This window comes from Henckelia pumila, chromosome 2, assembly GCF_033568475.1.
Source record: "Henckelia pumila isolate YLH828 chromosome 2, ASM3356847v2, whole genome shotgun sequence".
Taxonomy (NCBI): domain Eukaryota; kingdom Viridiplantae; phylum Streptophyta; class Magnoliopsida; order Lamiales; family Gesneriaceae; genus Henckelia; species Henckelia pumila.
This window is the reverse complement of record NC_133121.1, coordinates 24,867,567-24,879,967: the sequence shown is the minus strand read 5'-3', so window position 1 is coordinate 24,879,967 and position 12,401 is coordinate 24,867,567. Positions and strand designations below refer to the sequence as shown.

The window sequence follows — 12,401 nt, the reverse complement described above, 5'->3', positions numbered from 1 at the left end:
TTTCATAAGAGCAATATTTTGTTTGGTGTGCATTTGGCAAGCACTTGGTTTGTTGCAGTAAAGCAACTTCCCGCCTTCAAGCGAAGCAAGCACAGAAAATGGCTCGAGGTGGGAAGAAGGAAGGGACCGCCGCCGCCGCCGCCGCCGCAGTAGACCCAATTACGGAGGAGAGAACCAGGCTGAAGAAATTGGCCTTTTCCCGACACGTTTTGTCGCAAAATCCGGCTAAATTAGGTCCGCCCGCAGCTCTTGCGCCGTCCAAAACAGTGATGAAACACCATGGCAAGGATATATTGAGGAAGTCGCAGCGGAAGAACAGGTATCTTTTCTCGTTTCCTGGTCTCCTCGGCCCCATTTCTGGTGGAAAAATAGGAGACCTCAAGGACCTAGGCACCAAAAACCCAGTCCTCTACCTCGATTTCCCTCAGGTATGTTCTAATTTTTGTTTTTGTTTTTCCCATTCTGTCTTTCTATTCTTTGCCTTTTTAGCCAAGCTAGAACTAGGATTATCGACTGGGAGTTGTGTCAAGGCAAACCTTCTTCTTGTTCGTGGTGCTTCAGGTTTTGTACCTTAAATTCTGTATGGAAGACTAGTAAAGTTATCTTACTCATGAATGCATTTTGAAAGGCTGATAATGAATTAGTTAGTTAAATCAATTTTTTCTTTATTTAGCTCACGCTGTGCAATTCCATGAAACCTGTAGGGTCAAATGAAGTTGTTCGGGACTATTGTTTATCCTAAGAATAGGTATTTGACGATGCAGTTTTCCAAAGGTGGCAAGAATGTAACTTGTGATGACTATTTCGACAATATGGTTAGCATCTTTTTTGTCCTTTTTAGTTTTCTTCTCAATTGTTGCTTACCCTTATTTGATTCAGGAACTTTATATTTGTTACTTTGCGGGTATGTTCAAACTCAACCCATGTTATCAAGTATATCACAGATTCTTTTTGTCGTATATAACACACTTTTTTGGAGCTTATGTTTTTTTCATCAGAGAAGTTTAAACTTTAGAGTGGCTAAAAGAAAATAAGGAAGCTAAGTTTTCACGTTATTTAAAACAATTTGTAAGAATTTCCTGGCTGATTTTTTACTTTAGGTTCTACCTATACATTGTTAAGCAATTTTTGTTAAAAAGAACCATACGCTGCAGTTCATAATCTGAGTTGATGAGAAACGTACTTTTTTATTTCTGCTCATGGTTTTCTTCTTTGAATTCTGTTTGTTTTTATTTGATGTATAAGGTCATGTCTGTGAATTTCTTGCTTTTAGATAGTCTTTTCCGATGCATGGTGGATTGGAACAAAAGACGAGAATCCAGAAGAATTACAACTTCAGTTTCCGAATGAGCTGAATTTGGTTAGCCTGAAATTTATCTCACTTGCATTTAATAGGAAAACAAGTTCCAGTTGACTATCAAGTAATATCTGTGGGATATCTCTGATTATTTCCTGTGTCTTGGGACCAAGGAAAAACAAGCCGAGTATGATTTCAAGGGTGGCATTGGTGCCACATGTGATAGCAAAGTAGTGTCTGGAAAATGTGCCATGCAATTTTTGGAACCAGAGTCCCCAAAAGTTGATCTGGAAGATGATTCGATGGAAAGTCCAACCGATGTAAAAAAGTTGGTGGAAGTGACCCCCAGTCGACATTCAGCTAGAACTGCTGGGAAAAAGTTCAAGTATTCCCTTTTCTTTTATTTACATGAAGTATTTCCCTTAATTTTAAAATGACTTCCTTTTTATTTGAATCAAGCATCAGACGCCTCATTTATAATTTAGATGTTCATTTTGGACTCAACATTGCACTGACTGACAATTTAGGACTGTGCTTTGACTCCATTCAGTTTTAGTTTACAATCGGACCCATTAAGCCTGAATCATGCCTCTGATTTTTTTATTATGATTTACACACTAATGTTTAATTGCGGATCCCCTTTAACCAACTTTAGTGTTGTGCTTACGAACTTTTTCACCAAATTTGATGACCCCATTCCCTACAATCCTTTCTCCCCAAAAAAATTAAAGAGAAACTATTGGTCCTGCTCAACGCTGAATCACACACTTTTTCCTTTTTTTACCTGGGACTGGAGAACCGTATATCTAGACCTGCATTTTTGTCGCGATTAGAAAAATGCGAAAAAATAGTTTATTCAAGTGATTTGTGTGTACATTAATAGTGGATACTCAATTTAGAAATAAACTGGATTTCTTCAATTTTTTCTGTATTGTTTACAATTTTATCCAAGTGGTAGCATTTTGTTACTTTCTCAACCCCCTTCCTTTTCCCTGATGATGTCTTTTTCTTAATTAAATATCAACATTATTTCCCAAAGACGAAGTGCATAATTTTATGAAAGAGTGTAAGGCTATCCTATTTGGAAATGGGGACTCACAGTTATCAAATGGGTATTGCATCTCTAAATATGGACACATCTCAAACAGTTATACTGATAGACCCGACCTTGGTTCCCTAGGAATGATGAACCCAAACTGTCTTTAAAAACTGAAATAGAAACCTTTTTGTTTAGTTGCGAAGCCGGAATCAGAACCGTGGACTTATGGTTTGGTTCCGGCTTATATGATTCCTAAACTAAGAAACCATAGTCAGAAATAACAGAAAATGTATATTAATCTTAAATTTTAAGATTTTTTAGTTTATATAGACAGCTTTTAATTATATAATTAAAGTACTTGATTGACATCTGACTTAAATCAAATTGAACCCAGTATTTTTATGTGTGTGTGTGTGTATATATATATATATATATATTATATAACTAAATATTAATAATATTTTATAGTATAATTGTTGAACAACTAGTTTAATTACCCCATGTGTTGTATTGTTATTTTTCTTTCTACCTTTAAAATTTAAGAGAATAAATTTCGATTTAAATCAAAATTTTAAACCAGTGTTTTGGTTTTGTCGGTTTTAGAACCGTGGTCAGGTCTGGTCACTGGCATGATCCAATCTGGCCACTTAATTTTTTTTTGATACAAAGAGTAGAGCAGCACCTTCTGAAATTGTGTAATTAACATCACTATATGTTCAGCAAATCACAGTATTCAAATTTCTTCTATTAATCAAGTAGTTTTCATTTCCTTTATTCTTTTGCCCCTTGTTTGGGCCACAACCAAAGGTCTCATGAAAACACCTCTTTTCAAAGAGATCTTTGTCTGCAGTACTTCAGAAAATACAACTGATTTCTACGAATATTTACGCCCAGTTTTGCAGAAGGATCGTCTGGGGATGATATTGTTGCAAATGGAGATGAAACCTCTGATGAAGATGAAGAAAAGGATATCAAAGTGCAAAAAAATTATAACTCTAAAACTTCTCTGTTTGTAAGCGATACAAGTCTCTGGGAGTTTCTTTTATCAGCCATTATACAATATTTCTTTTCACCTTCTGAAATCCAAGTTCCTTAAATACATGCATGCACAGACCGAAAGTTCCAGTCAAGTAGTCTTCGATGTCGACAATAATGATGCTGTGAAACATGATACAGCTTTGGATCAGAAGAAGCGAACCGCAAAACCTCAGGATTTGTCTAAAACTACTCGCTCTTCTCTTGTTCAAACGACTCTATCTACATTGTTTAAGAAGGTGGAGGACAAGGTAAAGCAATTGAGTCACAGTCAGTGTAAGCTAAGATAGCAATTGAGAACCATAATTGGCCAGATTAGACATAACATGAAAACTGCTTAAACCCCGATTGAAGTTGTCCCCACTTGCTAGCTTTTGTATTCCATATGATTGTCGCTGTCTGCTACAAATACGAACTTCCTGCAATACTCAGATAGTATGCCAATTAAGTACAGGGATTTTTTATTATGAGTAGGAGTATGAGCTGGTTCTGCAGTGTGAAACTGCATTATATCATGGCACAGAACCTCTTCTGACCCTAAACACTGACATCCATTGGCTGTCATGACTTACAGTCAGTCACGTGTGCAGTTGTGCTGAAGCCTTTTGCCATTGGTTACATTTTTTGGCTGATTCAACTTGTTGGTGCTCAATTTGAAACTCTTTTTAAATTTTTGTGGTCGGTCACTAAATTCATGGAATCTGTAAGTTGGTGTCAGTTACCTGCTGCATTCATGGTTGCGTCTGGAATAAGCTTGCTCTAGCTGCCCATGACCAGAAATGCTTTGATTTCGCTGAACATAGTTTACTTCGCATCATTACCATCTCTCTTTCACTCATTCAGCCTCTTTGTTCCCATCTTCTTACTTGGACATGATTCTTAAAATATAAAGTGATGATGTCAACTTGTCAATACACAGGGTAGGAAAAGTAATGAACCAGCTGACAGGAAGTTTGCTTCGCAATCGTCAGATCCTGATGATTCCTATCAGGTATGAACTCATGTTCTTGCAAACTCTATAAAATCAGCCCTTGCTAACTCTTTTTACTTGCTATGCGTGCTCTAGTTCCTATTGCGTGGTGATACCGCACAGTTATCTATGTTGTATTTATTTCACATTTTGATTTGAATTTACTTTCTATTGTTCTTAGGTGGTATCTTCGGCTGTTTTTGTTTAAAAAATGAGTATTATTATTTTTTGTTTTCTGTTTTTTGTTTTTAATAAATGGTTTTCCATTTTCTTTTTTAATAAAGTTTCTTATGAGCTGAAACATTATTAGTGATGATGCGAGTTAAATCAAGTTACTCTAATTGACCACCCCATATTTTGCATTTTGTGATACATGTTCAAGGAGAAATAAATAAATGTGGAGGTGGCATCTGCTTTCTCGCATTACACCAATTGCACTCTTTCATATCTTGCAAGTAGGAATCATCAAATGCTGTTGAGAATCTGCCAGAACATGTTTCAAAGAATAAAATGGGTACTTGTCTGAAATATCATGCGGAAATGGATTGGCGTGTAACTTTTACCAATCCAGTAGCCAACTCTTTTCAAAACCATGCATTTGTATGTGTAGTACCATGACTTGATTTGATATTTGTTTTCATTCATTTGCAGTTTTTTTTTTTTTTTTTTCTAAATAGAAAAAATTTACGATGTTTTGGTTCCCATCTATTTCGCAGGATATTGATTCAAGCGACGGAGATTGGACTGGTTGAGATGTTGACAACTTGGCATTACAGGAAGGGCAAGATTGAAGATAGCACATATCTCAATGAATTATGATTCTAGTTTTAGTGCCATAAAAAATAGTAAGAAGAAGAGATTTCGAACTAAATTATTGCATGCAATGTGACATTATTTTGTCATGTTTAAGATACTTTGATAAAGCTTAAAAACGAGACTAATGCAGTGGAATCTTAATAGAACACGACCTACATCTAGCAAGTTCAATATTTTTCTTTTCCGATAACCCAAATCAGAGTAACTACCAATAATCTTTGCAAGAACAAGTGCCATCTTTAAAACAATGAAATCTATTCCTATCGCGCACAACAACTACCCTACCTACAATCCCAGATATCAGCTTTAAAGCAGTATGACAATCTTCACATACACGAAGATTCTTAAAAATTCTAATCGTTTCGCCAGGTTTCATATTAATGAGCCCAAAAACAAGAGCCAGTTTCTCACTATGACGAAACAAAGACTTCTCCTTTTCCTTTTCCTCCATGTCAAGAAGAACCACCGAGGTGTTTGGCACATAACCTTTCAACCTCATACTGACAAGTAACTTGTCCCAAACCACAAAAATCTCCTCAGACTGAGGATGGGACTCATCCCCAGCCACAAACTCATGAACCACCCCATTAAAATTGACCCAACTACAGCCTAGTGTCTTCCTCAACCCCCTACTCGTCATCAATTTTCGCACCCTGGCAACGTCTTCCCATTTCTTTGCTTCTGCAAATATGTTAGCCAGAACCACATAATAGCCATCGTTGTATGGATCCAATTCAAGCAAGTGTTCTATGGCTACTTCAGCCATTTCAATGTTCTTGTGGACTTTACACCCACCAAGAACTGCACCCCACACAGCCGAATTTGGCTGTATAGGCATCTTTTTTATGAACTCGTGAGCCTCTTGTAGCAGCCCGGCTCGGCTTAATAGGTCAACCATGCACCCATAGTGTTCGATAGAGGGGATGATTCCATAATCTTGAGTCATGCTACAAAAATATGTGCGCCCCTCATTGATCAATCCCAGATGACTACAAGCGTGTAAGAGCCCAACAAAGGTGACCCCATTAGGCCTCACACCTGTTTGAACCATTTTGGAGAAAAATTCCAATGCTTGCTCAGCTTGTCCATGAATCGCTAGCCCCTGGATCATGGCTGACCAAGAGATGACAGTTGGCTCTTTTATACTTCCAAAAACTTCATGTGCATCCTTTAAACATCCACACTTCATATACATATGGATCAAAGTGTTACAGATATGGATATTTCTCTGAAACGCGTTCTTGTTTGAATACTCATGAATCCTAGTCCCAAGATCGAGTGCTCCAAGATCAGCACAGGCCGCTAAAACAGCCACCACAGTCACCTCATTCGCTTCCACGCCCTCTTCTCCCATCTTTGTGAACATATTAACAGCTTCCTTAGGTTTCCCACACTGAACGAACCCCGATATCATAGCAGTCCAAGACCTCACATTTTTCTCAGGCATTTGCTTAAAAAGCTCGTACGCAGAATCCACATCATCCCTCTTCACCAGCTGTGTGACCATAGTATTCCAAGTAACAACATCTCGCTGCAGCATCTTACGAAACAATAGCAATGCATCACTTACATCCCCACAAGATGCATATAAATGAACAGTTTTGTTCTGCAAGACTATGTTAGACTGAAGCCCGAGTTTCTCGATAAAAGCATGGATGGTTCTGCCATGGAAATTATCTAGTAATCGAACGCACGCCTTGAGAACATAAGAGCAAGTGAAACTATCAGGCAACAGATCGTGCCTTCTCAACTGGTAAAACAGCAAAATAGCATCAAATGGAGCATCACTCTCAGCAAAATCTCTTAAGCAACAGTTCCAGAAGAAAATCTCCGTTTCTTGAACTTGCTCAAAGATTTGTTGAGCATATGCAAAACTAGGGGTAAGAGCGCAAACCGAGGCTACACGAGGAAGTGGGAAGACCGAGAGAGGAGTGCCGGTTGTGATGACAAGGGCATGCAATTGCTTGAGCTCAAAAGGGGACTTGAATTTGTGAACCAGTTCCCTTGTGAGAGTCTCAGTTATGGACTTGGGCGAACTTCGTAAGCCACACCTTTCCTCAATATCCAACGGCGGGGGCATACGAAGAGATGACACAATGGGGAGTGGGAAAACCATGCCCCCTTCAAAATTTGTAGCTTCGGACCTCAGACTAAGCCATTGATGGATTCAAACGAATTACAGGATAAAATTTTGAATGACTATAAAGAAATTGCACTACCTGCACTCAAGAATCGATCAACATTTAGGGAAATGACAAGATTACAACAAAAAAGAAAACTCACCGTGGATAAACAAAAGTGCGGATGAGAATGGAAAAAAATGAATATGAGAAAAAAAAAAAAAGAAAAAAAAGAAAGGAAAACAAGAAAGAGGAAGCAAGAACGTGTTCAAGAAAGCAGAGTTATCACCTTGGTCATGGTTGATTAGAGGGCTAAAATCTATACACAGATGATGAATGTTATAACCAAATGAGAATATCCTTTCTCATGATTTTTGGGCAACGCTAAAATACTATTAAAAAATAGACACACTCTCAAGTAAACCGAATAGAAATGTTTGAAAAATGGAATTTAAATTAAAAAAAATTTCATAAAAAATTGAATTTTATTTTATTTTATTTATTAAAAAAGCACTTTATTTTGTATAACTACATTATATAAAATAAAACCAAACCGATCAAACTATTTAATTTATTTTCAAAATTGAAAACCAAACCTCATTTCCAAATTAAATAAATTTTGAATTGGGATGAGTTTAAGATAAATTTTGTTCAATCCTACTTCATTAATATTATTTTTTTTTTATCTTTATTGTCTATTAAGGGAAAAATAGTCATTTTGGTTTTAACTTACACTTTTTTTTGTTTGGTCTTATACGTAATCGAAACTTGAATAATAACTTTTATTTTTTAGCTATTTTAGTACTATTGCTATCGGAGAGTTCAATTTCACCGAAAACTGCTGATAAGGCGTCGGAATAAGATGCCATGACATTTACAATTGAGGATATTTGAAAAATGTACAAATTTACATTTTATAACGGTAAATTAGGGAGAAATCCCCAAAACCAAATGTTTTTTGGTTTAAAGTCCCTGTGTCAGTAGATTTCCCTTTTCCAGTCCTTGACCCGTGTTAATTCTTAGTTTTAGCTCCCTATTTTCCCGGAAATTACCCATATACCTTTTTTTAAAAAAAATATATATATATCTTTTATATATGTTAAATAATATAATAGTCTCCTTCTTCCTCATTTATTCTTCATCCATCCGATCGATCATTTTCTCCCATTCTTCTTCATCCACCCTCTTCTGCACATCCGAGAGTTAATAAGAAAATTTGGTGTGAACGATGATGAAGAAGTCTCCTAAACCTAAAAAGGTGAAGAACGTCAGAATTAATAACTAGAAGAAGTCTCGATGCTCCTCAAGATCCGAAATAGAAAAGAGTTTCACAACGTAATGTTCTTGTGCATCCATTTGAGTAATTATTTTCTATTTTTATTTGTTATTGTTGTTGTTGTTGTTGATGTTATTTTCTTTTCTCGTATTCTAAATCTTAATCCCAAAATTCTAGGGTTTTTTTCTTGTTCATTCGCTTACAGTTAATTTGTTTTAATATTAAAATGAGTGTTTATTCTTCTTGATGAAATATAGAAATTATGTTGCAGTGAAAAATTCGTAGAAAATCAATTAAAATAAAAGAAATCATTAAAATATTTCTCTGTAGTGCAAAAACGACCACACCCCCTGTTCTCCTGTTTGGAATATAAATTCTTGGCGGATAGTTTCTTAAATGCTCTATTTCGGTTACCTCAATTTGAATGTTAACTTTCGACATCGGTATATTGAACTGAAAACTTGTATATTTATTCTTTTTTATATTGAATTGAGTAATCGAAATGCTTATATAATTATAAGATGCATTTTAAAATCAAGGGAACAATGATGAAAATAGAGATTGTTATCCCTTAACTAAATGGTTTTACAGTTGGTAATGAAAATGTGATTATCATACTTGTTTTTTGTGTTTTTGTGATTTATATGTATATTATGTTTCTGTTATTTGGATTTAGGAACTACTGTTGAAGAAAAAATATTTGATGAGGTAGAGAAGAAGAAAAATATGAAAGTATATTATAGTCGATGCTCTTCCACTATTTTTAAAGATGTGATAAAGAACTGAAACCAATAATAGGGCAACAACAGAGGATTAGGATTAAGGGTACGCCTTTTGGCTTTTGGTGATTGGATTGACATGCCCGAACTCGCTATCAGCATTCGTAGAATTGAATTCGTATTGAATATATTTGACATTAGTTCATGTTATTTGATTGTCGGTGACGATATTAAGATTTCTTTCACTCCAACCGATTTTTCAATTATTCTTGGTTTGCGTAATAGTGGCCAATCAGTAGACTTAGATCTAAAATGGAGTCTACATTTTTGGCTCGGCAGTTTGGAGGCCAAGTTGGAAAAGCAAAGTGAGCAACAATACATGAAAAAAATTATTTCTTTTGCATGCAGCGATGATGAGTTATAAATGAATGATTTTGTTAGACTTTACATGTTGTTCATCTTCAACTGTATATTATTTTCCACTGGCAATTATTATACCCCTAGTTTTATCTTCCCTTATCTTCATGATCTTACCACATTGTTTGACTATGCTTGAGAAGATGTTGCGTTTCGATATCTTTACCGAGAATACACAACAGTGGTAGTAAAACTTATTTAGATGGATGCACAATTGATTTGATGGTACGTGTTATTTTTCTATTGTTACCATTGTGTAATTTTTTCAATTCATTAAATATTATTGATTTAATTTTGGTTTGAGTGTATGAACGAGTGTCTTCATTAGCTGTACAACGTTGTTTGAAAATGTTCCTTCGGTTTTTTCCGGTGGAGTGACATCAAGATTCCTTTGAATGATGTCAACGCTGAATCATTGTTGAAATCCATATATTCAACCAAGGTAATTGTTAATGATGTAATATTTTAAATTAGTTGTGTAAATTCCATTGTAGAAGTGACAATAATTTTTGTGATATTCTTATTATACAGATTCTTTCAATCTATCCATTTGAAGAAGAGAAAAAATTATTGCAACTGAAAGATGGTACCTTCGATGCAAGAAGGGTGGAAAAATTTGTGAATACAAAATTGGTTGAGATAAAGAAACAGATGTGTGTTGAATTTAAGGTTGGTGAGAAAAGAAATATGGTTGTTGAAAATAATTTGGAGTTTGGATCAAATGCTTAATTTAAGAGCCAAAATGAGTTTGAAATTGTTATCAAGGAGAATGAGGATATTGAGAAAAACGAGAATGAGATTTGTAGTGACCCTGCATGGAATCACCTACTAACTGTCAACTAATAGCATGCAAAATAACGTAACAGAGTAAAATATGCGGAAACAAAACCATAATTTACATATCAGCTTAGTAACATAATCCAGGCTTAAATCTGTAGTGATACAACCATATCGAAAACTTAAACAGTAAACATTATACAGCTATATCGAATCCTGCTGTATAAAATCCTCAAGGCTCCTGCTCCCTAGTCCTGCCTTGAACTACCAGCTCCATCCATCCTGTGACCTGCCCCATAGAATAGGGTGTCCAAGATAACAACTAGGACGTGAGCGCTAACGCCCAGTACATAGATATGAGTACACGTAAATATATGATGCATGCAACATGATGACTGGTATAGGGTCATCTGAAAAATCATGCTCAGAACCGGCGCCACATGAGTGCTGCCACCGCACGGATCAACCTCTGGGTGCAACCACACTCGTCTAGTACACCAGAGTAGACAGACATAAATGCCCCCGCCGTCGCGGTACTCACAGTGACAGACTATCGAGTATAGAGCTTAGCGGCTCTATAATCAGGTATATCAAGGTATAGGCTCAACGTGTATATGCACATGACATATGAGTATAGAAAGCGATAAATCATACATCATGCTATATAATAATGCCAAATAAATGCAACATATAAACATGTATACTCGCTGGCAATCTCAGTCAATGTGTACGTACCTCTAGGCTAGTTCAAGTATAATAAGATCCTAGGTTCCAAGCCTATATTCAAAAGTTCACTGTATCACTACATAAATTCTATAAGCCTTAACTAAGCTAATAAGTACTCCCAAAACTTAAATAGATTCCCAGACCATACCTTCGTCCGTAGTTAGCCCTTTGGAGTCGCTAGTCCCGGATGACTATAACCACACCTTGGTTATTCTAGAACCTCTATTATAACCGATAGGCCCTCAAGTGTATATCTCACACTATATAACTGAAGAAAGAAACTCGGGAATTCGTATTTCAAAATGAAATCGAACGAGACCTATTTATAGGCAAAATTCCCGGCCAGGATCGGAACTTTCGATTTCAGGATCGGAGCTTCCGATCCAGCTCATTGCGTGCATGCAAGACACGCCAGGATCGGAACTTCCGATCCGACGATCGGAGCTTCCGATCTCACCCCCGATCAACACTTGTCAAAACTCGCGGCTGAATCATCGAGCAAAGCTGGCAGCCGGAGATTGGAACTTTCGTTCCTGGATCGGAGCTTCCGATCTCGTGTTTCCGCTGAGCTTCCGAAGTGGCCAGGATCGGAGCTTTCGATCTGGGTTCGGAGCTTCCGATCCGGCCCAAAGTCAAAAGCCCAAATTTTTCTTCCGAAGTCCAATAACACTCCGAAATTAATTAATTACCAACCCTTAATCATGTTTAACATATTATTATCTTAAAATGGAATCTGGGTTACTACATTCTCCTCACCTTTAGATATTTCGTCCGCGAAATAACATCTAAAGACAAATCAAGATAACAATATGAAACATCAAACCATGTTTTATTACAACAACTGTAATTACATCTTACATGATAAATTAAAAGTACAAAGCAAATAACTCAGGATATTCCGCTTGCATACGACTTTCAGTTTCCCAAGTTGCTTCTTCAACGCCTCGGCGCTGCCACTGTACCATCACAAGTGGTATAGTCTTGTTCCGAAGAACTTTCTCCTCCCTGTCTAGGATACGGATTGGTCGTTCAACAAAAGATAGATCTGGCTCTAGCTGAATATCAGTAGACTGAATCACATGAGATTCATCAGCTATATACTGTCGAAGTAACGACACATGAAAAATGTTATGTATACTGGAAATATTTGGCGGTAAAGCCAAACGATATGCAACATCTCCGATCTTCTCCAGTATCTGGAAAGGCCCA

At 36.5% G+C, this 12,401-nt stretch overlaps 2 protein-coding genes across 2 annotated transcripts; one reads left to right on the top strand and one right to left on the bottom strand.

The window, feature by feature from the left end:
- Positions 1-5,305, top strand: LOC140882803 (DNA-binding protein RHL1). The gene is made up of 8 exons (XM_073289006.1): positions 1-428; positions 705-815; positions 1,274-1,360; positions 1,471-1,682; positions 3,231-3,348; positions 3,449-3,622; positions 4,291-4,362; positions 5,058-5,305. The coding sequence occupies exons 1-8, from the start codon at positions 99-101 to the stop codon at positions 5,091-5,093; spliced, it is 1,140 nt and encodes a 379-aa protein (XP_073145107.1). The 5' UTR covers positions 1-98; the 3' UTR covers positions 5,094-5,305.
- LOC140882802 (pentatricopeptide repeat-containing protein At5g66520-like) lies at positions 5,302-7,617 on the bottom strand. The gene is made up of 2 exons (XM_073289005.1): positions 7,567-7,617; positions 5,302-7,376 (listed from the first exon to the last, which is right to left on the bottom strand). Exon 2 carries the CDS (start codon positions 7,271-7,273, stop codon positions 5,363-5,365), a length of 1,911 nt encoding a protein of 636 aa, XP_073145106.1. The 5' UTR covers positions 7,274-7,376; positions 7,567-7,617; the 3' UTR covers positions 5,302-5,362.
- Between the last annotated feature and the right edge of the window lie 4,784 nt (positions 7,618-12,401).

Coding starts and splice junctions, on each gene's coding strand:
- LOC140882803 (XM_073289006.1), top strand. CDS start 99: ATGGCTCGAGGTGGGAAGAAGGAAGGGACCGCCGCCGCCGCCGCCGCC. Junction 3,623..4,290: donor TTAAGAAGGTGGAGGACAAG/GTAAAGCAATTG, acceptor GTCAATACACAG/GGTAGGAAAAGTAATGAACC. Junction 4,363..5,057: donor ATCCTGATGATTCCTATCAG/GTATGAACTCAT, acceptor TCTATTTCGCAG/GATATTGATTCAAGCGACGG.
- LOC140882802 (XM_073289005.1), bottom strand. CDS start 7,273: ATGGTTTTCCCACTCCCCATTGTGTCATCTCTTCGTATGCCCCCGCCG.